This window comes from Balaenoptera borealis (genome assembly GCF_965194805.1).
Source record: "Balaenoptera borealis genome assembly, chromosome: 20".
Taxonomy (NCBI): domain Eukaryota; kingdom Metazoa; phylum Chordata; class Mammalia; order Artiodactyla; family Balaenopteridae; genus Balaenoptera; species Balaenoptera borealis.
In genome coordinates, this window is record NC_138879.1 from 2,003,032 (window position 1) to 2,028,764 (window position 25,733).

Here is a 25,733-nt window from a genome sequence, read left to right on the forward strand (position 1 = left end):
CAGTGTTTCACACTTTACGTTTCTGTTCAGATTGGCCCAGAGTGAAAGCTGCGTCCTCCCGTGGTGTGACTGTGGCTCCTCCGTGGAGATTTGCTTTTACTGAGTTGCACTTGGGCTTCAGGCTCTCAGCTTGTAGCGGGGGGTGGGATAGAAAGTTGTCAGCTGGACCGTCCTCATCACACAGCTGTGCTTTTCGTAAGGATGCTGTCGAGCGTTCCATCCCACAGGGTCCCCTGTAGGAGGGGCCGGTGGAAAAAATTCTCTCACCCCTCAGGGCTCTGCTTCCCCCTGAGCGGCTGGTGAACGTCTACCTTGTTCACGTTTCCCTGCTAAGGGGACCAGAGGCAAAGGAAATGTTCAGGATTGCCTGTGTGTCCCAGGGCTGTCCTCTGCCTGAATTCCTTTTGTTGATATAATTATATTGTATTTATTCCTGTCAGAAGTCTTAACTACTTTTAGTACGGAAAAGGGGGGAAAAAAAAGTCATCTGAATCATTAACAGCCCAGGAGGCGGCCATCGCTCCAAACGTTTTCGTCACCCGTCTTCGGGGACCGCCATAACAGCCAGATTCTAACTCAGGCAAGAAGCTGAACCGCAGCCTAAAGGGAAACGACTTCCCTGGCCTCCCTGCCTAATTTGCCAAATTGAGTGTCCTGTGGACTCAAGAAATCAATTTTCAAAAGACACATTTACTCCCAGAGGGTAGAGGGGACAGATACTTGAGTCAGTGTCTTAGCGGCTCTGAGGCAAGTCCCAGGAGCAGGTCCAGATGGTTCTGGATGATGGAGCATTACGGATGCTCGAGGCAGTTGCTCTGGCAGGGAGCGCGGTCGCTGCAACACTGGAGTCCTGCTGTGTTTGCACTCGCTTGTAATCAGGCGCTGGGCTTGACGGGGTCTCTGTTGTCACCCGCTCCAGGTGGGGCCAGAGCCTGCGATGGCAGCGTCGGGCCCGAGTGGCACCACGAGCCCCCCCTCATCTTTAACCTGGATGGTGATGTCGCAGAAGCCGTGCCTCTGGAGCGGGGCAGTGCCGAGTACCAGAGGGTGCTGCCCGAGGTCAGAGCGGCTCTCTCGGGGGTCCTTGAAGACATTGCCGGCGACAACATCTCCCGGGCGGATTACAGTCAGGACCCTTCCGTGGCTCCCTGCTGTAACCCCCACCAAACCGCCTGCCGCTGCCAGGCCGCGTGACGGAAATACCGGGAAGCGAGACGGGCGGGCTCGCATCCCGACTGCGGTTTTGCCCGCTTCGCAGTGATGTGTGCTGTAAAAATGAGGCTCCGAAGTTTGTTTTGAAGCCACCACTCCGTGTCCCCCCCCCCCCGCCCCGTCCCTTCCGCGTGCCGGCGTGAGGGCATGCCGAGCCCGAGCTGTAAGGAAAGGCACCTGGGCTTTGGAGTCAGGAGTCAGGCCAGGTCCAAGCCCCAGCTTTTGAACTTGGGCCATTATTTAACCTAACCCGCAGGCTGACCTTGAGGATGAAACGGGTGACACGTGAAAGCGCCTGCCTGGCACGTGACGTGACGCCGAGCAGGCACTCGGTACGTTTTAGTTGCCGTTTTGTTTTACACGCGCTCAGTTCTGCCGGTCGTTTGAGCAGAGGCGCGTCCCGGCGGCCGTCCAGAGCGGCACCTCGCTGTCTTCCGCAGGCGCGCAGATCACCTGGGAGCTTGTGACCGTGCACACTCTGACCAGGTGGGCCGCGGGGCCTGAGGGGCTCCGTGTCTGGGAAGCTCCCTGGGGGTGCTCCCCTGAGCAGCACGGGGGGTGCAGACCTGACAAGGTGAGAGCTGCTTCCAGGTCACGAGCAGCAGGGCCCACAGGAGTCCGCGGCCCTCCCCACCTGCCACCACCCCGTGCGACAGGTCAAACGGCTGTATTTTAAAGATTTTAGGGGTGCTTCCTGCTTTCTGAAACCACAAAGAAGTAAAGTTTTAAAGCCTCAAAAGAGATTGCCATGGTTTTATTATCAGTGTCCTAAATGGGACTGAAAGGTCATAAATGATTTATTCCAATCACTGCAAAAACCTTTTGCCTGGCTAAAATAGCCTCTCTATGTCATATACAAGAAATACCGTTCAGAGAGATTCTCCTGTAAGTACATTTTTACGCAGCATACGCTTTCGAAAGGATGCTCTTTGTAATATAAAATTAGGGTTATAGACCAAGATGGTTCGTCCACGTGGACGCTCTGGCTGGGACACACTTGCGACAACGGCAGGACGTGGGTTCGCAGCAGCTCCCGCGCCCACCGGCCACCGGGGCTGAGAAGAGCCTGCTGGGCAGCGAGCCGCGTCCCGGGTTCCTGACCCCCCGTTCTGCTCACACAACCGCACGCCTCGCATCCGCCTTCCCCGGCGTCTCCAAAACCGCCTGGCGGGGGCGGTCTTGCTGCTCATCAGGACTGCTTCGTTTTGCCCTTCTGATCGCCGCGGCACAAGATTATCTACCGAAATCAAAACAGAACGGCCTTACTCTTTCCGGGAAGGGGCTGGCGGGCAGGCTGCACCGCCAGCAGACCTGTGCCCACGCGGGGGCGGCGGGGGCAGGCCGGGCCCGGCACAGCTTTCCCGCCTGTGTCCACAGGCCGACCCTCGCGTGTGGTCACGGAAGAGTCACCCGTCTTCTTTAGGTGTAGACGAGGTGGCACAGTTTCTGAAAATATATGTGTGTATGGATATGTATGTGGGTTGCTTTTTGTTTTTTGTTTATTTTTTTTAAGGCTCATCTTACTTGTAAACACAGACTGCTAAATCACCATGAAAATGTCAGTAAATACCCTTGGTCCCAAGAGTAAGACGAATGTCAGAATATATGCAGACTTGTCAAGGTTGGCTTGTTACTGAAACCAAAGCTACTCCCTTCCTGAATACAACATCTTTCTAAGGGACCAGAAATGATCAATTCTGTTTTCTCTCATTGTGCTTGGAGCAAAGTAAATCCCGAGGAGATGAGAGGGATCATACCCAGGTTAGTGTCAGTGTATTTGAAAAAGAAGACCAGCAGTGATGACCCAGCGAGCCCCTCCGGAGATTATCCGAGCAAACCTAGGCTCGTGTCCGGGAGAAGCTGGGACCCCAAGATCCGTCAGGATCCCGGAAGGTGTTAAGGAATGTGGGGAGAGATGAGGATTCTGGACAGATGTTTGCAACAGGCATGACAGTTCAGAACCGAGGCAGAGAGAGGAAGTTGCTTAGCGTCTCCAGCGGACTCTTACTGCCAGTGAGGACATGACTAATATGGTCCCTCTTGCGAGAACATCCCGGGGGCACTCAGGCCCCTGATCCTTGTGCGCTGAGATGCAGAAGCCCACCCGCTACCCCATCGCTCTGCCTGCAGGCATGAGGGCAGGGCTGGGGTCTGATGGTCTCCGAGACCCCTACCACCGGCGCTGCACACGGGGGCTGCTCCGAAATCGCTAGGGCCTAGCGACCATTCTGGGGAAGCTCGTTCAGTGATCGACACTCAATGGCAGGAAGCCTTCCTTCTACATAAATAAAAATCAACGCAGTTTAAACCGACTTCCACTCATTTGGTCCTTACGAGGGAGACAGGACGAATGGCTTGTACCAGGCTTCCTGGCACCGAATAAGCAAACAGGCCTTTCATTTTAGTGCTAGTTCTTAAGCGTCTCCAATTTTTTTTTTTTAAACTCCAAATGATCTGCATGGTGTACGTATTATCTGATACAGGTTTCTTTGGCAAGGGATCACCCTCTGAATGCCGATATCCAAATTCTGTAAATACAAGAGGTTTCGAGGTCTACTCTGATTACAGTTAAGTATCTAACAATCTAATAATCTTTTATAGCAGTCACAGACTTTTACCAAAATTGCTGATTCCATTAGATTCCACATGTATACCCACTGCATCTGACCTGCTCTGGTTCCCGGAAGATACAACTTCAGATAAATGACCACCAACTTTTGGGGGGCGGACAGAAAAGCTCCCGCTATAGCGAGTAGGGGCAAGAGAACCCAAAAGCAAAACAACTGGTCTCTTGGGAGGGCTACTGGGAGACGTTTTTAAATGTATAATTAGTATTTTTAAGAATGACTGCTTTCCACCCCTAAAATGTAAACTTTACTGGTTGGCACTGTATTTGACAACCTATTAAAAGCCAGAAATGCCAATCTTAAGCTGCAACCCACAGAGCCCTTTGGAAAGTCAGGAACACGGCCCTGCAGTCCTGCACGAAGGGTCCCACAGCAGCTTTTGTTTTTCTTTTACTAGACTTACTAGATTGTCCTATGGATCTCTGCAAGAGAGAAGCCAGACCTGCACTCCATCCTTTGGCAAATGGAATCCAACTGACCCAAAATCATGACCAAGAGAAAACACTGCAGCCCAAGGTCTATGCCCAATGGCTACTTCTCTCTGCTTCCAGGAGGGACAGTCAGCTGACTCTCCAAGCCTTGGCCTAAACACTGCTTCCGTCTTGAAACGACTTCAAGTGGACCGTCTGGGCTGTTTTCCGACTGAAGCTCCTAAGAGGGGTCCCTATGTTGCCCTGAACGGAAGCTTGAAGAATCAGAAGCAGGGGGACAAGCTTCTCTCCACCCCAGGCTGCTGAGAGGAGGCACGCCCAGCGCCCGGCTAAGCCTGGGCGCTCGCTGCCAGGAGGGCTGAAGCAGGACGCTGGCGAGCCCGGCCAGAGGTGCCCGGGGGGCTTCCCACCGCCGCTCCGCTCTCCGAGTGGCTGCTAAGTAACAGGGGTCGGTCCCGCCAGAGGCGGAGGAGGGCGAGCGCCCAGCCCTGTCGGAGCGTCACCTTCAGCATCACAAGAGCAGCGATACTCTGCTCAGAGCACCTCAGGAACCGCGGGAAACTAAGGGCTTAGGCGGACAAGTTTCTCCCTGTGAGCAGCAGAGAGAGTGCCAAAGAAGCAAAGGCAAGGGGTCCGGGCCTCTGAACGCGGGGAGGCCGCCAAGGCTCCCTGGGCGAGTACGTGGCTGTCCTACTGTCGGGGGGGCTAGTCTGGGGCGCTGAGGCTTCCCGGGTGTTAGGGGAGGAGCAGCTGTTACAGACGGGACAGCAGGGAGAGGACTCGGCCCCGCGCACAGGCGCGGCTTCTGTCTACGCGTGCGGACTGGCGCCCTTAAGGGTTCCCGACGCTCACAGGCGGGAACTCGTTCTCGTCATCGAGACACACCGGCCCCGCCGCAAACTCGTGTTCGGGGATGACCTCTCCTCGGAGCGCCCCGCCATCCTCAGAATAACCTGGAAACCAACAGTGAGACGTGAGAGAAGCCACGGGGTCTGTTCTTAGGCCGCGACCCCGGGGCCGGGCCCCAGCAAAGCGAGCACCCGGGGACCCGCGGGACAGACTGTGCTTCCGATGAGTCCGAATCCTCACCGTTTACGGCCCGAAGCCCCTGGGCGGCTGGTCTCCTCCACCCGCCCGCCCCCGGCTCCTCCAACTTTCCACCTGATTACAAACCGTCCAGGAGGCAAAGGGTTCCCACTACTTGTTGGGGAGGCGACCACTGGGGGCTCTGCCGGCCCTGTTCTGGGACCCGCGTTTAAGGCTATGCCCACGGCCTCATCTGGAGGAGACACGTGGTTCGGGGGAGCGCTCCGTCCACAGGCAGTGGTGACGGGAGAAGAGGGCCGCTGTCACACAGGTCCCCCCGTGCCCACTCACCTGGCACCGTGGAGGCTGCAGATGGGCTTGGTCTGGCTACAGTTGCTGCATAAGACTGAGGTAATGAAGGTCTGAGGTCATTTTCTTTATTCTCGTCGGCAGTTCCTGAGCCAAGCAAGCTAATTGCAGCAATGAAGGGGGGGAAGGAAGAGACAAAGAGGTCACCTCACGCCCAGGACGCTTCCAACAGGCAAAGCACCCGGAAGCCCGTGCTGGGCCCCTGGAGTTCAGGGCATACACCTGTCAGTTCCCTGCCAGGTCAGTGTGGACCAGCCTGACCTTCACCTGCCAATCACGGGATTTCTCATCTCTGGCGTTCAGTAAACCGAGATCGGTCCTGTGCTTCTCCTGGCACGCGCAGGCAGGGGCACCCGGGAGCCCCAGGTGAGGGGGCAGTGGCAGCTCGGGGCACCCTGTCCGCAGCAGGAGGTCGCCCTGCCCTCGGCCGCAGAGGTCAGGAGAACATCTCAATTCAGTTTGGTACACGGCTCTGAGCGCCTGTTATGTCTGAGGGACCCCGGGAGGAGGAGGGCCCAGCAGGGAGATCCCATTTTGCATGCTATTGAGCCCCACGTGAGCCCAGCACCGAGCAGGGCCCCCTCTGGCTCTGCCCCTGGGCCCGCCCCTGAAGGAGGAAGGGAAGCGAGAGCCCTGAGGCTGGTCGCTCTTCTGGACTGAGGGGCGCACGACACAGCCGGCTCTTGAAAGGCCGGCTTTCTGAAAACTGGGCTCTTCACCTGTGGGTCTTGATGAAGACGCAGTCTCCTCCATCCTGAGGGTCCAAGTTGTAGATGTAAAGGTGTCCACTGGATGATGCCACCAGGAGCCTCGGCAGCTTCTGGATCCTAAGGGCCAAGAAGACATGTGCTGGGACGACAACGTACATGGCCGCAGACCCGCTTCCAGGGACGAAGCCCCCCCCCCCCCAACCCCCCTGGGAGCATCACCGGCGTCTTGTCCCGACATCCACAAACCCGCAGCCCGCTGACCCCAGAGTCTGGGTTTCTGGTGATTTCCTTGCGTTGTGTCCTAGTGATCTAGCTTGAGGATGACTTCTTGTCTTTGACCATAATTGTGTGGGTGAGACAAAAGGATATGCATACACCCTGCTGCTCTGTGAGGTTCCCCTGCCAACAAAAGCGTCCGCCTACCTGCCTTATGTGTGTCTCTGCCTTTAACAGCAGAAGGAAGGACGCAGGTGCAAAACTGGCCCCCATCTTTGCTGGCTAGTTTTACAAAATTTTTCAAATGTTCGGCTTTAATAAACACTTTTTAACGTCTTAGATAACACACCTGTCGACCCCATAGGTATCTGGACCTAGACTTTGGAACCAGAGCCTTTTTACATAATTCTGTAAAAATGGGAACTGTCTTCAAGACAGTGTCACTGGAACGAGAGGGTTAAAATTCCCATGGCAGCTTCCAGCTCAGCTTCCCAGCCCCCGGAGAAAGGGTCCCACCGGACGGGAAAGCAGCTGGCCGGCCACGGGGTGTGCCGTGGGTCCTGACCTTGCGTGCCCTTCTTGGCTCCCTTCTCTTGCCTTTCTTCTAAACCTGTGTGTGTGTCTGGGGCAAGTAAACCTGTGCTTTGGGGAAGCAAATCTGTAATGGTTTGTGCCTGATGAGGGGTGGCGCTGCACGTACGTAGAGAGGGTACAGATGTTCCTGTGCCCAGAGAAGCCCAGGCGCCCGGTGGCAAAGGCCCTGTCCTGGTTCATCATGTCGGACACCTGGGTGGGGAGGTAGTTGGTCGCAGCCATGAACATCTTTCCCACGTAGCTGGTCCAGGTCGAGGGCTCCTCTGGTTGGCTGGGGAGCAAGGCACAGGCGAGGGTGAGGCCGAGCCGCCCCCTGGCAGCCGTCCAACATCCCCGGCCGACGCTGGGAGCCGCGCTCACCACAGCAGGAAGGGACTGTGCCCTGGCATGACGTCTGCCCACCCGAACGCTCGGGACGTGCCATTCCGGCCGTACCCAGAGGGCGTCAAGGGCTCGTGTGTCCTTTGGAAGAGCCATTGCCCGGCCGTTAAGAGGTTCCCGGTGCGACGGCCTTCCTGCATTAAGCGAGCTCAATCTGACCATCAGTCTGATTTCTAGGTCCCTGGAAGGGGGCTGGGCAGCGAGTGAGCTGGAATCAGTCCCTGCACTCTGTAACCTAAGCCCAGGCCTGTTCTGGGCTCACGGAAGAAAAGAACAGGCCGATCTCAGCGTCAAGGCCTCCCAGCCAGACTGCGTGGGAAGCAAACCTCCGGGCACAATGCTTGGACAGGTGTTTGGTTACAGCCCTCGAGCCACCTGGGTGGGTGCTGGCAACGCACAAAGGTGGGGGGAAATCAGAGGGACCCGGTGTGCCCCCTGCAGTCCCCGCGCCCCATCCTGGGGTCTCTGGCAGACAAGGGGGACGGCTCTGTGGTGAGACGCGGGTGCGCAGGGTGGACGCTCGCCTCTGCGCCGAGCGGCCCGGCGATGACCAGGGTGGCCGCGTGCGCCCCAGGCACCCCGGCCGAGAGGCCACTTGTCCGGGGGACGCATCCTGGCGAGGGACACGGCCCGCAGCTCCGAAGCCCTGGGGCTTGTTCCTCCCTGTGGCCACCTGGACAAACCTCCCTGGGCCTCGAGGGTCTCATCTGGGGGCGACGGGCACTTCCAGGCTCCGCCGTCCCCCTCACCTCCTGAGCGCTGTGGGACACACCTGCGCGGCTCGCCCTGGCGCGCTGCGCCGAGGGTGGGGTGTCACCGGGAGGTACCGACCACACCCAGGTCCTGCATCCGAGGCGGGGCGCAGCACAGATGTAGAAGGGAGGAGGCGTGAGTGCCCCAGGACAGGGCCCAGGCCGGGCGACTCCCAGACCGCAGAGGGGGGAGGGGTGGAGGGCGCTCCTTCCCCCCTCACATCCCGCCGTCCTCACTGGGGACGACGGGGACCATCAGGGTCCCCTGCCCGTGAGAACTAAAGCGGCAGTGCAGCATGGGGCTGGTGCATGGCGAGTGCTCTCGCATAAGATGGGGTCTCTGGGGCTGGCGGGACTGAAGAGGCTTGGGGGGTGGTCGCCGGGCTGGGCCCCGAGGCAGGTCTGTCTCCGAGCGGGGTGGGGGCAGCAGGAGGAGGGCCCATCAGAGGCTCCGGACACGCGTCCGAGAGTCAGGGCCACACTGGGCCGGCCCAGGGGGCAGAGGCAGGGAGGCCTCAGCTCAGGCAAGGTGCGGCGAGAAAAGCCTCGATATCATACGGCGCTTGCTGTTCTTTCTGACTCACTTCGCTTAGTCTGACCATCTATAGCAATCTAAACTGCGACCCAGATGAACTCATCTACAACACAGAAACAGATTCACAGACACAGAGAAGAGGCCGGTGGTTGCCGACGGGGAGGGGTGGGCAAGGGATGGGGTGGGAGGGTGGGGTGAGCAGGTGCCAATGAGTGTATACAGGATGGAGAAACAGCAAGGCCCTACTGTAGAGCACAGGGGACTGCATTCCACATCCTGGGATGAACCGGAAGGGAAAAGAATATGAGAAAGAATGTGTGCGTGTGTGTGTGTGTAACTAAATCACTGTGCTGTACAGCAGACATTAACACAGCATGGTAAATCAGCTCCACTTCGGGACTTCCCTGGTGGTCCAGTGGTAAAGAATCCGCCTTCCAATGCAGCGGACGCGGGTTCGATCCCTGGTCGGGGAACTAAGATCCCACATGCCGCGGGGCAAGGAAGCCCACGTGCCGCAAATTACAGAGCCCATGTGTTCTGGAGCCCGTGCGCCGCAACGGAAGATCCCGCGTGCCGCAACTAAGACCCGATGCAGCCAAAAATCAAAAAACCAAAGAAACACTATACTTCAACATGTGTTTGATATCTCTATAGTGATTGGGAAAACAATAATGCAGATTAAATTTTTAAGTGTGTTATGTCTGTAGCCATTACGTTGTGAATGCCAAAGACAAAGAAATATTCCTCTAGTTGTTTGGGAAAAGGGAGGGAGGGAGGGAAGGAGGGAGGGAAGGAAGGAAGGAAGGGAGGGAGGGAGGCCTCGAACGCCAGGCTGGAGGATCTGGGACTTTACTCCTGAGGGCAAAGGGGAATGAAGGTGTCTGAGGACGCAGGGGCATGTTCCAAGGATTAGTCCAGCAAGAAGACGTATGATGGTCAGAAGAGGCTACAAGGAGCGAGACCAAGGAAGGGAGGCCCGGGTCAGGGCGGTGGCCAGAGAGGTGGGAGCGAGGCAGAGGCAGAGGCGTCTCGTGCGGGACGAGTCATCGCTTCATGGACGGGGCGGGCTGGGGGGATGTGGAGAGGGACGGAAGGTGTGTTCCTGGTGACCTGAGACGGACAGAAGCAGGTGAGCCTGGAGGCGGAAGTGAGCCCAAGTGGCCGTTTCCCACCTTAAGCACCAATAAGAGACTCGGATGGAGATGTGACCAAGGCAGCGGCGTGGGGTCCCTGGATCCCGGGACCTGGGGGTGGCAGGGCGTCCGGCTGGTTCTGCCGCCACGGGGGCCCGAACCCAGCACGACTGAGGACGGATTAAAGCTCCGGCAGAGAGTGGGGCCTATGGTGTAGAGGCTGTCCGAGAAGGGATAGAAACGTCCAGAAGACAGATGACATCTATTTAAAAGCTTAGAGGGCGAGCAGTGTGCTGTAGGGCACGCGCACACGGGGGCGGGCGCTGGAAGGGCTCCAGGCGCAGCGAGGAGCGAGGGGGGCAGCATCTCGTGTTTCACGCCCCTGCGGGGCCAAGGTTCCAGAGAGGACGCGAGAGCAGCCCCTGGCCAGCGGCCGGAGCCAGGGCCCAACGGTCACTGGGTGCCCCGGGAGGGAGGGAGGGAGCTCCAGACGGTGTGGGACAGAGGCCGGCACCATGTCACACGCACACAGACACACACACACACACACAGATACACACAGACACACACACAGAGACACAGAGACACACACAGAGACACACACACAGACACACACAGACACACACACAGATACACAGATACACACACAGAGACACACGCACAGACACACACAGACACACACACAGAGACACACACACACAGACACACACACAGAGACACACACACAGACACACAGACACACACACACACACACACACAGAGACACAGAGACACACACACAGACACACATACAGACACACAGAGACACAGAGACACATACACAGATACACAGATACACACACAGAGACACACACAGAGACACACACAGACACACACACAGACACACACACACACACACAGCGGGGGCCGGGTTCTGTATCTCCCTGAGCCGGTGGAAGGGCTCTTCCCGTGGAAGCCCCACTCGGGCGGGGGAGCCGGCCTCTCGTGGTACCAGGCGAGGCCCAGCAGAGGAGGCCACACCTGGGACACGGAGCTGAGCGTCGCGGAGTCGCCTCCTGGCGGGGCGAGATGCGGCGCTTTCACGCGGACCCCGGGTTTGGAGACGGAGGCCGGCTCCAGGCGAGACGCGGAACTTCTCTGAACCCGTTCCCTCAGTCGTGAGGCTCCCAGCCCGCCTGCCTTCTGGGAGCGCCTGGGCAGCGCGGGGCCCGAGAGGGTCGGGAGGCGCCGCGGGACCCGGACAAGCGGCCCTGCTGCTGAGGCCACCACCGCCTTCTGGGCGTCCCTGAGCTAACCGCTAACACTTCACGTTTCCATTTCCTACAGCGACCCTGGGGGGGGTGTCAGGAGACACGCGGTGTCCGAAGGCCCCCTAGGAAGGTGTGAGCCGTGTCCTGGGCTGCGCGGGGCAGGGTCTGGGCCCCAGGGGCAGGCTGGGTGACGTGGCACTGCCACGGCCGAGGCCTGGGTGGAGGAGACCCTTCACCGCTTTCCCGGGAGAAACGGGCTGCACCTGCGCTGGTGCCCACACGACAGCGGGCGGAACCCCTAGGAGGGGCCCCAGGGTGCCACGGCCTGGTCCCCGGAGCCTGTGCCAGCGAGGAGGCCGCAGCCCCGTGACTGTGTCACGTCGTACGGCCCAGGTGACTGTGGGGGGAGATGACCCAGATGGCTTTAGCCAATCGCACGAGCCTTAAAAGCAGAGGGCTTTCCCCAGCCAGAGGCAGGAGGGAAATTCAGAGGAATCAGGAGCTTGAGAAGGAATTGGCGCGACCTTGCTGGTTTGAAGGCCATGTGAGGAGGGACGAGGAGCCGGAGGCCATCGGGGGGGCAGGGGCTTCGCTGCTGCAACGCGAGGGCCTGAATTCCTGCCGATGACCAGGACGACCCGGAACGGGGAGGGCGCCGAGCTCAGGCAGGCGGCGGGCAACACCTGCACCGCAGCCTCGCGACCCTGAGTGCAGCCCGAGCCCTGCCACCCCGGGCGGCCGACCCTGCCTGGCGTAAGGCAGCACCGCGGGGCCGTGAACGCGTGCTGCTTTACGCCATGAGGTGTGTGATGATCTATTGCAGCGGCAACAGGAAACAGACACGCGCACCCCTGGCTGCAGCCCAGCGCACGCTGTACGCTGTCGACCCCTCTCCTCTCCTCTCACGGGCACAGCAGCGGCCCTGGAAGGGTCTGCCAGGCCCCCAGCGCTGGGCGTGACGAATACACGCAGACCCCAGAGACGCTGCGGGGTCGGCTCCAGATCGCAGCGATAAAGCAGGTCGCACACGTGCGTATAAAAGTGATGTTTACACTATCCTGCGGTCTAGTAAGCGTGCAGTGGCATGATGTCTAACAAACAACGTGCGGGACTTCCCTGGTGGTCCAGTGGTTAGGACTCCGTGCTTGCATTGCAGGAGGCATGGGTTCAGTCCCTGGTCGGGGAACTAAGATCCTGCATGCCTCACGGCACGGCCAAAAAAGAAAGTACAGTACTTGGAGCCAGATTACAGAGATTCGTATCTGAGCCCCACCTCAAAAAAACTCAATTTGATAAAATAAAAAAAAAATGTGCATTCCTTATTTCTGACCATCATGTGGGCCTTCAGTGAGTCGTAATCTTTTTGCAATGGTAATGTCAAAGATCACTGATCACAGGTCACCACGACAAATAGAATAATCATGAAAAAGCTTGAAAAATGTTGAGGATGATCAAAACGTGACACAGAGACATAAAGTGAGCAAAAGCTCTGGGGAAAATGGCACCGATGGACTTGCTCGAGGCAGGGCTGCCACAAACCTTCAGTTTGTAAAAAACGCAGAATCTGCGAAGCACAACAAAGCTCGAAGCGACAACACGAGGTTGGCCTGTGCATCACGGTATTTGTAGCGAGACTAGCAAACACTCTCTAGCGTTTACTCCGTGCCCAGCACGACGCTGCGTGCCTTCAGCCCAGGCACTCACAACAGGCCTAAGAGGCGTATATGATCATTAATATTTTAGGTTTGGCGGACGAGGAAACAGAAGTACAGACAGATTAGATCACCTGCCCGAGGCCTCGCCGCTCACACGAGGCAGAGCTGGGCTGCAAACTCAGGAGGGCGACCCCAGCTCACATCACCTAGTCTTTGCTGACACTCACTCCCCACGTTGGTGGGGACAGAACGAGTAAAGCCAAGTCCGTGGCGTTGACAGAGAGAAGAAGTCACGTGCGCTGGTCGGACACCCAGGATCTGACTCCTTTAGTGTAACGAGCGTTTCGTGTCCTACCTGTTGGCGAGGTGCTCCAGCTTGAAGATGTGTACAGTCTCCGTGTTGCTTGAAGCACAGAGGAGTTGCGAGTCCATGCTGAAAGCCAGAGAGCTGATCGTCACGTACCTGGAAACACAGTCACACAGGGATGGGTGAGCCCGGGGAACGAGGGTAATAGCCTGAGAGTACAAAAGTCAGCTCCACGTATATGTGTAAGAAAACCTACATGTATCCCGAAGAGTTTGAGCACAGGCAGACCTCGTTTTATTGGGCTTCGCTTTAGGATGCTTCGCAGATACTGCGTTTTTTTTTTACAAACTGAAGGTTTGTGGCAGCCCTGCCTCGAGCAAGTCCATCAGTGCCATTTCCCCCACAGCCTTTGCTCGCTTCGTGTCTCTGTGTCACGTTTTGATCACCCTCAACATTTTTCAAGCTTTTTCATGATTATTCTATTTGTCGTGGTGACCTGTGATCAGTGGTCTTTGGTGTGACGACTGCAAACAGATTACGACTCGCTGAAGGCTCGGATGATGGTCAGCATTGTTTAGCAATACAGCATTTTTAAAATTAAGGCATGTACATTTTTTTTTTTAGACTCATGCCACCATCGCACACTTAACAGACTGCAGGATAGTGTAAACATCACTTTCATAGGTACGAGGAAACCAAGAAATGTGCGTGACGCGCTTTATGGTGATACTGGCTTTACTGCGGTGGTCTGGGATGGAACCCACGCCATCTCCGAGGTCTGCCTGTGTTTTCTAAAATCCCTTTGACACTGTATCGTTCATACTTTGAAATTAACATCGGAAAGAGTCACACTGGGTCGCTTCTCAGGTGAGAAGAAACCAAGCACTGCCCCTTCTGGTCACGTTGGAAGTCTTCCGTCTGCGAGCCCTACAGCGGATAGGACCCAGACCATCACACTTCTCTATTCCGCGGGGGGAGGATCCGCAGTTACTTTCGGGCCGCGACTCCCTCGCTCGTCTCACTTCTCCGCGACGGGCCGCCCTTGGGCGCGTCAAGAAAGGGCTCCCCAGGCTGGAGGCCCAGGTCACAAAGCCCCCCTCGGCTCTCAGGTGTTCTGAGTGCTCAGCGGGGCCTCTAGTCAGTCACCTGAGAAAGGACCATCATCCCTCCTCCCGGGCAGGGCAAGGGGCGCACACAGCCCCTCTGTCCTCTCCCCGGACGGCTGACCCCTGTGCGTACTCTACAATGGGTTCGTACGACGAGCACAGACCTTTTCATGCCTCTCCGAAACTCATAGAGCTTCTGCCCATCGGGAACCGAGAACACCCGGATGACAGTGCCCTGGAAGAGAAAGCAGGTAGGCGTTTCGCACCGTGAACGGCTTCAGGCAGACACGTCCCTTTGGAGACGAGCCTGTTTGCTTGGCTTTGAGCGTCCGTCTCAGGAGAGGAAGCAGCCAGGGCCGTGCACAGAGGCTCTTCTCCGTGCGTGCTGCATAAACCGTTCTTGGAAGGCGAGTGGAACAGCCTCTGTCTCCCTGCCCCTCCCCACCCGAGCCCAAGGCGCTGGCGCGCCCGTTCAGTCTGCTCTGGCCCCCGCAGACATTCAATCTCTGCCCGTCAAAAATACACCTGTTTTCCGTGGCATCTGAAATTCAACTCGATCACCTTCCCTGGTTATTCCAGACGGAAGATGTCAGTCTCTCCTGCTGAACAGCCAAGCGTTTTGTTTCTACTGTGTTTATGGAACGCGGCATCTCTCCGTATCTGTGATGATGGGCACGCACGTTTCTTAATCAGACCGCAAGGTTCTGGGCAAAGCGGCTTGTGCCCTGCACAGCAGAGGCCCTTGGTCGGCCGAGTTAATAAATGCAGCGCCTCACGCAGGGGCCGGAAGGCCTCCCTCCGGAGTGAGGTCTGAGCGCTGGGGTCACCGGGCCCCTTCCACCAGCTCTTTGGGGCCCAGCGCCCCCGGCACCCCGCGCCCCCCCTCCCCCAGCAGGAGGCGGGCGAGCCCCTGAGGAACTCACTTTCTCCGAGGCGCTGGCCAGTCTGGAGCCCGAGGCGTTGAAGGCAATGGCGGCCAGCGCCCCCTCGTGGGCAGCAATGGTGCAGACTGTCTTCTGTTGGCGAAAAGGAAAACGGAGGTTGATGCTGGGGCAGAGGGAGGACGCTTTTCGTCTCCTCTCCCTCCTCCTTCCTTCCGAGACACCCTCCCTCCTCTGCTGGGTTCCCTGTTTCCCTCTTTCCACCAGGCCGTATGCACAGAAGCTGCACGTGGCTTCCCGGTGTATCTAGAGGCTGCTGCAAGGGCTGCTGCGTTTCTGTCCCTTTTCCTGCCCTCGGGGAGATGGGCGACCAGCCGCGTGGCCAGAGCGGCGATGTGACCGTGCTCTCCGTGATGCGGCTCTAGGGCCCGGCTTCCTGCAGCAATCCTGCCCGCTCTGTGAAGCTCGGAGAGCAGAGGGCAGGACATGGGACACGGCTGCACGCTGTCGCAGGCCGCGCCACGGCCCGGCAGGACGCACTCAACCCCGCGATGGCCCCCAGCTGCCACGGCGTCTGTCCGGGCCTGGCAGGCTGCCTTGTGGCTACGTGGACGGACGGCGATGAGGGCGAAGGGCATGACCTTCCCGTCCACACCCCACAGCGGTGGCCGGAGCTGCTTGCGCCTCTGCACCTCGCCCCCCGGCCACCGAGCCCGCCCCTCACCTGAAACTGACCACGAGGCCCGGCAGGGGGCTGGGCCGGCCGGGGTCACCGCCAACTCACCAGGGCGTGTCCGTCGTAGAGCACGATCTCGCCTGTCGTCCGGCTCCCAGGATAGGCCACGTAGGAATTGGAATGGTTGATGGACAGGGCACACAGACCTGGCGGAGAGCAAACCGCACGTGAGAAGCCGGCGTCCACGCCCGGGAAGGGCATCTGGACACGGCACCACCACAGCGCCACCTGCTGGCGAGGGGAGGAGCGGCCCTGCAGACCTCGACTCCCAGTTGATTCTTCTAATCCAAGGACCCTGATCAAGTAAATTCCCGGGACGACCTCGTGATTGGACACTGACCGTGTCCACGCCACAGCTGAGAGGTCGGAAGTGAGACTATTTTAAACGTTCTTCTTCGCACTGTGCCCCAGGGCCCTGAAGTAACATCTACTTCTCTTCCAATTCCGTTACCCTCTGGGCTACAAGCTCCTCACTGAAATAAAGGGCAGCTTGTGGTGGCCTTTCTGCAGGTGATTAAATGTCATTTTAAATTGGAGGGTGGGGAGGCTGGGTGGCTTGAGGGGAGGACCTATTTATAAATTGTTTCAGAGCCAAATGTCCTGCCTCGATAAGGCAAATGGGCCCCTCCAGAGGGGAAATTCACTTGAGGGCAGCGAAGATGGTGTGTCTGCCGTCGGGACAAACAAAAGAAACAGGACATGTTGGATTTAAGAGGCTTCAACAATATTCTGGAAGAGTAAACACCAAGTCAAACCACTGAACCAAACCTAAGCCATTTTTATTTACATGGGGATTGGAGGGGCGGGGGAGGATCCTAATAGCATTTAAGAAAAGGATTTTCACAACAATGGTTTCCATTCATAGGCGTGTACGTGATAGAAGTGAATTCACGGAATTACCCGAACCAGAAGCATTAGCAGAATAGGAACTTCGAAATCAGGCAAGAGAGGCCCTTTTTAAATAGAAAAGGTAGCTTTGTTACAAGTTAGTCTGTTAAATGGGTTTCTTGTAAAAGCATAAGAGAAACTTCAGATCAGGCTAAAATGGACCTGACCCTCATCTGTTGGGGGCAGAGCAGAGGTTAAAACAAAAGCAAACGTCGAGAATGGGAACCAAGGTCCGACCTCCTGCTCGGGCTTTGCCGAGGACCCACCAGGCTGTGCCCTTATCACCTGCCAGGCAGCTGTGGGAGGAGGGTGACAGCCCAGCGCCCTTTCCCGCAGGCTCCCTGCAGCTCTCTCGCCTGTACAGGGTCACCCGGCCTTAGAAGAGACCACTCATGCCTTCTCAGTTTTGCTGAATGTTACACCCCCATGACTTATTTTTTAACTGAAAGTTTGTACCTTTTGACCCCATTCAACCATTTCACACCTCTCTTCCCCCTGACCCCCAGCCTCTGGTAACCACCAGTCTGTCCTCTGCATCTGTGAGCTTGTTTGTTTTGTTTGAAGATTCCACATATAGGTGAGATCATATGGTATTTGTCTTTCTCTGCCTGACTGAATTCACGTAGCGTGATGCCCTCAAGGTCCATCCACGTCATTACAGTGGCAAGATTTCATCCTTTTTTATGGCTGAGTAGTATTCCATTATATCTATACGCCACACCTTCTTTATCCACTCATCCATCGATGGACACTTAGGTTGTTCCCATGTCTTGCCTGTTGTAAATATTGCTGCAATGAACTTTGGGCTGCAGATATCTTTTTGAGTTAGTGTCTCCATTTTCTTTGGATAAATACCCAGAAGTGGGATTGCTTAACCATAAGGTAGTTCAGTTTTTAGTTTCTTGATGATCCTCCACACTGTTCTCCACAGCGGCTGCACCAATTTACATTCCCACCAACAGTGCACGCAGGCTCCCTTTTCTCCACACCCTTGCCAACACTTGCCTCTTGTCTTTTATTTATTTATTTATTTATTTATTTATTTATTTATTTATTTATTTATGGCTGTGTTGGGTCTTCGTTTCTGTACGAGGGCTTTCTCTAGTTGCGGCGAGCGGGGGCCACTCTTCATCGCGGTGCGCGGGCCTCTCACTGCCAGGGCCTCTTTTGTTGCAGAGCACAGGCTCCAGACGCACAGGCTCAGTAGTTGTGGCTCACGGGCCTAGTTGCTCCGCGGCACGTGGGATCTTCCCAGATCAGGGCTCGAACCCGTGTCCCCTGCATTGGCAGGCAGATTCTTAACCACTGTGCCACCAGGGAAGCCCTTGTCTTTTTGATAATAGCCATTCTAATAGGTGTGAGGTGACCTTCAGAGTTGTATATTAAAATGTAAATATTTCCAGAAAGGAAGGAAGCTTAAACTTCTTCAGCTAACATGGAACTTCCTGTAACACCTAATGGAGAGTGAGTTGACACGAGATTCTGACAAGAAGGGACCAAGGATGGTAGCGAGGGCAGGTACACCCTGCCACGTAACCACGTGCCTGACAGCTCTGCCTCTGGCTCGCACCTCGGCCAGCCCACCTGAATGTAGCCAAGGGGCCGTGCCTACCAACCTTTGCAACTTAATGACGGTCCCCAGAGATGCTGAACGTGAGCTCCTTTGGCTTCCTGTGTTCCAATTCTCAGACAAATCCACCCAGCTCTAAGAATGTACTTTATTTCTTGTGAAGCCCCCAGGAAAGTAGGAAGACTTTGCTATAGGCTTAGATATTCCCATCCTACTCGTCTTCTGTTTCTGTCACAAGTGTCCCCTGAAACCCTTTATAGGAAGGGAAATGAGCCTTTTCTTTTTTTTCTTTTTTTTTTTTTTTAAATTTATTTATTTATTTATTTATTATTTTTAGCTGTGTGGGGTCTTCATTTCTGTGCGAGGGCTTTCTCTAGTTGCGGAGAGCGGGGGCCACTCTTCATTGCGGTGCGCGGGCCTCTCACTATCGCGGCCTCTCTTGTTGCGGAGCACAGGCTCCAGACGCGCAGGCTCAGTAGTTGTGGCTCACGGGCCCAGTTGCTCCGTGGCATGTGGGATCTTCCCAGACCAGGGCTCGAACCCGTGTCCCCTGCATTGGCAGGCAGATTCTCAACCACTGCGCCACCAGGGAAGCCCTTTTTTTTCTTTTTTAAAATAAATTTATTTATTTATTTATTTTTGGTTGCATTGGGTCTTCATTGCTGTGCGCGGGCTTTCTCTAGTTGCGGCGAGCGGGGGCTACTCTTTGCTGCAGTGTGCGGGCTTCCAATGGCAGTGGCTTCTCTTGTTGCGGAGCACGGGCTCTAGGTGTGCAGGCTTCAGTAGTTGTGGCTCACGGGCTCCAGAGTGCAGGCTCAGTAGTTGTGGCGCTTGGGCTTAGCTGCTCCGCGGCATGTGGGATCTTCCTGGACCAGGGCTCGAACCCGTGTCCTCTGCATTGGCAGGTGGATTCTTAACCACTGTGCTATCGGGGAAGTCCCAGCTTTTTCTTTGATATTATTTTATAATATAAAAGTGATAGTATAAAAAATTTGTAGAGCCCAGAAAATATAAAGAAAGAGAAAAAAAAAAGCACCCATAATTCTAAAACCCAGAGGCTTTTCACTATGCTCAATATTTGAGTATATTTTCTTCCGGCCTTTTTCTTCTTTTCTTTTTTTTAAATATAAGGAGTTAGGTTTTGATGTGGCTTTTGGACTTCAGACTTGACACACATTTTCATAAATCATGGTCAGCTAAATTCCACTGAAATGGTTTGGCTGTAATCCTTCTGCAGCTGGAGAAGAAAAATGCCTGATTTCCATTCAAGAACCAATGGCACCATTGGCTGGAATTACAAGGAAATCCTGTGATTCTAAATCATTCTTACCTTGGTATTTATAGTATTATATGTCAAAATTAAAACAAGTTAACAGTGATTTAAAAAATGCAGTTCCCTCTGGGTTGATTAATGGAATATGCTTTCCAGTTTTTAAAAATAGAAAGGGGAGAAATCGTCTCTGTACTTACAGATGCTCTATGCTACCATTTACCCCCACCTGCATTACATTTCCAGAAAGAGCGCTCTCTGGGGAATAAACGGCTACTCTGTCCCATTATACACATTGCTGTGTGGTGTAGACTGTTCCCCCAATACTCCAGGAAAGCCTGTAAGACCGACAGCATCCCCAAGTTCTGCCGTTGGCGGATTTTTTTATGGAGATTTCCACCTTCAGCTGCTCAGGGCACAGACTGCTGTGCTAGCAGGAAATTAACTTCGAGCCCCGTCTGGCCAAACCCTTTAAAGGAAGCAGCCTGCGGTCTTTGACACAACAGGAATGGGCATGACACAAACAGACAGAAGGAAGGAAATTTACAGCCGCGGCCGGTACTGAGCGTGAAGCAATCACAGGCCTCTGTATATATCACGTATTCGAAGTTCACAAGGTCAAAAGACATTCAGAATTTGTGTGGCTAAGCCAGTCAGCCAAGAGGCCCCATCTCCCTGTGCACCCACGAAGATTCATCAAATCAAGGGCCAGAGTTTCCATCTTACAGCTTTTTGTTCAGAAAATACATGAGAGGGTGGGAACAAATAAAGGAGACTCCTGGCCTCTGAGGATCTTATCTTCGTGGTTTTGGCCGCTCAGAGTCTGCTGGGGGTCCTTGAGCGAGGGACGGGTCATGTCACTGCAGGGAAACTCTGACCTGTCCCGAGCCTGCCCTCCTGGCTGGAGATGGACATGATGCATGGAACCGGCCGGCGGGTGAGCCTGGCCGAGCCTGGCTGAGCCTCGTGTGCCCAGCAAATGGGACTTTGCTCTCACCCCCTCCCCGCCCTCGGGGAATCCTCCCCATAATAACTCTGTGGGGTAAAAAGGATCGTCCCCATTTTACTGAAGTAGGAAGAGCTCAGGGAAAGCTGAGAGGATGATTATAAATGTCAGGATTTGAAACTGTCTTGGTCTCTCTCTCCAAAGAACGTCAGAGGTGTAATAAGACACACGTTTTGGTCTTTCAACCCATCCCTGGGCTTTCAGAAGGAAAGGCTAAATCTCTCCCCCAGCCCACTGGTAATGTTTACCTGAGGACACCTCCCATCATCTCTAAGTTGTCTTGAGATAAAACGATTCCCTTTGTGAGGCGCACACATCCTAACAGGAAGCACAAATGGCCCTACACCTGCAAACCTCCTTTCTCCCTGTTTAAACTGCAAAACTGAGGCCATCAGTGCGTTTTCTGAGCTAAGACAAATGGCTGCATTTGCTCAAAGTTAAGAGGAGACGGGCTTTTCGCCAGAGGAACGGGTTTGGCCCTGGAGGCAGGCAGCACCATCCCCTGGGCTGAGCGGCTGACGGTGTGACCGCAGGAGTTAGGGGGGCTGGCGGCTGCCCTGACCTGTGGGACGCCCGCTCGAAAGGCCGCTGACGGTGCCCGGCTCCCCTCCTTTCAAAGAAACGGAGAGTCACAGGCAGCTTGTGAGCTTTCTGCCCACCTGGCATTGTCCCCTGCCCCCCTGAGATGTCCCCTGCCTGCCTGGAATGTCCCTGCTCACCTGGCATGTCCCCTGCCCCCCTGAGATGTCCCCTGTCCAAAGCCGCCAGGGTCCAGCCCAGGCCCGCGGCGCCTGTGGGTTCTGTTCGGACCCCATTCACCTCCCCCCCGCCGTCAGAAGAGCACATCTTCCTTTCAGCCGTCACCCCCTGGGTCCCAAACCTTCCAAAGACACCAGGGCACTTGTGCACCATGTCCCATGGGTCTGGGGTTCCTGGTGTGTGGTCTGTACCTACAGTGCCTGCTATGGTCCCGGGCACGTAGCACGTCTGCAATAAACACTTTTCCAGATTAGTTCAACCTCTCATTCCTGAAAAACAGCACAAAACAAAACTAACCCCCCACCCCCGTCCCCGGCCACGGTTCCTTCACTTACCACCCTCCACCTCCACTTGTGAAACAGGCTTTAAAGTTGTTCTCTCACAGAGCTTTCTAACGGCCTCGATGGCTGTGATCTTTTCAAACACAGTACCGTTTTGTCAGGGCTGAAATTTTAAAGCACTGAAGGCAACAGCAAGGGCTATCTGTATAACTCAGATGGAGAGAAGGAAATGAGGCCAGAGGAGGAATTACTGCCCAGCAGGCCGTGAGCAGGTCACCGCCACAGACGCCACCCCTGTGAGACGGGGGTTACTGTTCCATTTTACAGGTGAGGAAACTGAGGCTCAAAGAGCCTAGGTGACTGAGGTCGGGCCACAGGGATCTTGAAATTCAGTGAAAGTCAACGAATTAGAAAACTGCAGTGAACTGAAGCAATCATTTAACGACACTAAGCTGGAGCGCGATTCACAAATACTGCCCTGAACCATTAGACCCGCAAACTGTTCTGGTTCGGTGGCTCCTGTCCCACCACACAACTTCCTTCTCGTTTACTTCTGCTGCCAAGGGTTCACAGGATGTCATCGTCTGCCATTTCGACCTGACCGATCCCAGCTGCTCCCATTCTTAAATCAGGAAAATGTATTAAACAGTGTTACATCTGAGAATTTAATACAGTCCAACCTCCTAGCATATCACCCACGTGGAGAGAATTGTCTGTAACGTAAGAAAACACATTTCTTTTCAGTTTGGATTGTCTGTCTCCCGGTCAGGTAGAACCCACTTTTCATTATGACGTCTGCTCTATACTGAACAACCAGCAAAGAAAACTAGGGGTGAACACCTTGCAACGTCAGAGGCAGGACATCTCCTACATGTCTGCCTAAATGCTTTGACACGTTTGCTGAGAACGGGTCCCAGGGGAAAGGAGTTTCTCCCAGGCTACAGGGAAGGTCACACGGCCTTCCTGCAGGACGCATGGCCTAATAAAATCTGAATCTGCCGCCGTTAAGACAAAGCTTCAAGGCAAACACCACAAAGATTTATAAAGCAATGAAGGACAAACGCTGCTTCGGGTTTTCAATTTGGGTGGAAACACAGCTGGTGCAAAGGAGCGCCCGGACACGAGATCTGGGGGCACCTGGTCCGGGCTGGGGCTCACCTGTCGGGTTTGGAGGAATATCCAGGATGGTCTTCAAAAGCTTCATGTCCTTAATGTTGTGAATGTAAATGGACTCCTCCAGGCAAACGAGCAGCCTCTGAAATCACACAGACCCATCAATCTATCGGGGCTGATTCCTCGAGAAGGGCCCGACCATCCCGAGATCACTCCTCTTTCCTGTGAATCCTAACTCGATCGTAAGCCGAAAGGGGGAGGAATTTTCACGCTCAGTTTGAAGCTTACGTTACGTGCGCACAGCCGCGTATATATCACCATCCACCTGGACGGAAGCACTGAATACAGGATCTTAGGAAATTCCACTTAGAAATTGAGATTTCCTTTTGATTCTATTTTTTTTTTTACTTTTCCCTCTCCTCAGTCCAGGGAATCCTGGACACTTCCTGGTCAGACTCCCTTTGCCAGTGAAGACACTTTCGGGTAAACTTTTCGGTTCCCCTTCCCATCAGACGGGCCCCCTTCGATGTTCAGGGCCGAGTCCCATCTTGTCCGGATGTGGGTTCCTTGGCCCCCTCTGCATCTCCCGGGGTTACGTTCCCCCTCCCCACGTGACGCCAGCTGGAACTACGATCCACCCAAACGCTCGCCCAGACCCACTCGTGCGCCCTCGCTCCAGCCCCGGCGAAGGGAACCCGAGACACCCTCCAGCCCTCACGGGACACCCCGCCCAGCGCCCCTGCCCCGCGGTCCCCCTGGGATGGGCTCCTCTCCCCGGGGCTCCCCCTCCCCAGTGCCCGGACACCCTTCTCTTTTTCTTCAAAGGAAACTTGTCAGGTTTCAAGTCTCTTTCCGAGGGCCCCGCGGAAGCAGGCCTCGGGGTTAAGGTGTCAGGTGCCTAGAGGAGCAGAAAGCCCGGCTCCGCACAGCGCAGGTGCCGGGTGCGAGCGCGGGGCCCTTGGGAAGGGGCTTTTGGCGCAGGGGCTACTGCCCTTCCACAGCCCCCCCTGCTCCTGCCGCCTCGGCTTCCTTCAGGCCGGCGCTTCTCAGACCCCGATGAGCGCCTGGCATCCCAGGGGCAAGGCCTGGGCTCTGCCTGGAGACCCTCGTCCGGGGGGTTTCAACACGGACCCCAGACGTGAGGACCGCTGCTCCCGGGCCAGATCCTTTCATCCCAGGGAACAACTCTTGGAAAGGAAGGGACCTAAAAATACTACTAAGAAGCGGCGGGTTCCCCTTCTGGGAAAAGCCTGCGGTGCTGTTTTCCCAGTAAGGCTTTTCCCAGCTCAGAACTTTTCGGGAGACTGTCACTTGAACCAAGCGGAAAGATAACATTGAAACACTTTTCTCAGGTTTATTTAAGGCTCTGTGGCCACAGCGCTGGGTGCAGAGGGGTGATAAAAAAGATTCTAAGATTCTAACAGGGTCTCCAAATTGATGGCATATATCAGTGCTTCTCCGTAAAATATACAGTCCCTGATTTACCGCACCGCTTTGCCTTTCGCCTGCACTTGCTACGGTTTGGACTAGAGTGCTCTATGCTTGTTGATGTTTGTGGGTTCGGGTTCGCTCCTGTGTCCCCGCCCCGAGCCCCACGTGCGACCCCAGAATTCGGGGTCTTCACCGTGCCCCTTCCTGCAAGGGCAGCCTCCACTCCTAGCTTCTCTGGCCTCGTCTGCATCTTTCCCACCAGCTCTTACAGCACCATCTGCTCTGTGGTCCACTCGGCCGGAGGTCACCCCCCCGCCAAGGGAAACACAGAGGGAACAGTGAGGGGCAAAGAGGAGGCACTTCGTCTGTGTTTCACGTGAGGGCTCGTTCCTGGTGTGAGCGCAACCCTGGCAATGGCTCCCTTTACTAATCAGTCTCCGGTCTCAGGAGAACCCTGGGCTGGCCTCCAGCTCAGCTCATTCCCTGTCACCCTGGCTCTCATCTACTTGTCTAGGTCCTAGAAGTAAAAACTCCTTTTGTCAACTAGAGAATTATTTACAGCGTCTGCCCTTGGAGGCTTCCATCCAATCAATCTCCATCTGGGTAACGAGGGCCCCTCGGAACAGATGGTCAAAGAACTGTGGACATTTACAAATCCAAATACATCTGGTTTATTGTCTTTATTCCACAGAATACCTTTCCTCTATTAGTAGAAGGGGATTAACAGCAACTAAAAATGAAACAGATCACAATTACTGAATATTCTTCCTTTCTACAGATTCAGAGGATAATAGGGGTTTTCTTTCTTCTTAACTCCCCACACAAATCTTGGACTTTTTTCCTGTTTTTCAGAAAGGAACTGCACAGCCTGAGGACCTGATGAAATAGACAGAGCAGCCTCTATTTTCACGTCCTCCGGGGGCGGGGGGGGGGGGGGGAGCACCAGGACCCTGGCCTAGCAGGGAGGGGACTCTAGCAGCCCCGTAAACCAAAAGTGAAGTCCCAAATCTGAATGTTTTTAAGAGAAGCAAACCCCGAAGACTTCCCAGACCTGTTTCAAATCATCTTCTTAGCAGAAGAAATGCTAAAGGAAGAGAGCCCTGCTCGGCCTGGGGTCCAGTTGGCTTGGCTGTGAACAGCGGAGAAGTTCTAGGTGCCGTGATGTTCTTTAGGAGATGCGGCAGGGGAACTTTGAAGTTAATGAGTGTTTTATTGAGGAGAGGGCGGCACCTAAAGGTTAACAGTCCCATTTGCTGATGAAGATATCAGAGAGCAAGCAAGAGAGACATTATACAAATAAATACCGTGGATACCATTTGAGGGTTCTGATCATTACGGGATATTTGCCTAAACAGTCTTAATTTTTATACCCTGGCCATCAACGTATGCAAAGATAAAACGTCCTGCAAAGAAATTTAATGTGCAACCAAGAGATTTCAGAGACAGCACTGGAGCCAAGAATTGTGCTTAAAAGCCTTCAAGTTGAAAACCCTC

General features: G+C 55.2%; 2 protein-coding genes across 17 annotated transcripts in view; one reads left to right on the forward strand and one right to left on the reverse strand.

The window, feature by feature from the left end:
* ARSG (arylsulfatase G) overlaps positions 1-1,951 on the forward strand; it is a 117,135-nt gene extending 115,184 nt beyond the window's left edge. For all 15 annotated transcript variants that reach the window (XM_082370464.1, XM_082370468.1, XM_082370469.1 and 12 more), the window contains one exon: positions 920-1,951. In XM_082370464.1, coding sequence (XP_082226590.1) covers positions 920-1,194 — 275 coding nt within the window. In that variant the 3' untranslated portion in view covers positions 1,195-1,951. The remainder of the gene's footprint in view (positions 1-919) is intronic.
* Positions 1,952-1,954: 3 nt separating this feature from the next.
* WIPI1 (WD repeat domain, phosphoinositide interacting 1) overlaps positions 1,955-25,733 on the reverse strand; it is a 31,199-nt gene continuing 7,420 nt past the window's right edge. The window contains exons 4-13 of one of the 2 annotated variants that reach the window (XM_082370473.1): positions 22,854-22,950; positions 15,970-16,067; positions 15,228-15,320; positions 14,469-14,539; positions 13,247-13,354; positions 7,292-7,456; positions 6,385-6,492; positions 5,648-5,766; positions 5,123-5,223; positions 2,261-2,449 (exon numbers count right to left, since the gene is read on the reverse strand). In XM_082370473.1, the coding sequence (XP_082226599.1) occupies positions 2,402-2,449; positions 5,123-5,223; positions 5,648-5,766; positions 6,385-6,492; positions 7,292-7,456; positions 13,247-13,354; positions 14,469-14,539; positions 15,228-15,320; positions 15,970-16,067; positions 22,854-22,950 (1,008 nt within the window). In that variant the 3' untranslated portion in view covers positions 2,261-2,401. Of the gene's footprint in view, positions 2,450-5,122; positions 5,224-5,647; positions 5,767-6,384; positions 6,493-7,291; positions 7,457-13,246; positions 13,355-14,468; positions 14,540-15,227; positions 15,321-15,969; positions 16,068-22,853; positions 22,951-25,733 lie in introns of both variants that reach the window. The other variant, XM_082370472.1, reaches the window with a different exon arrangement.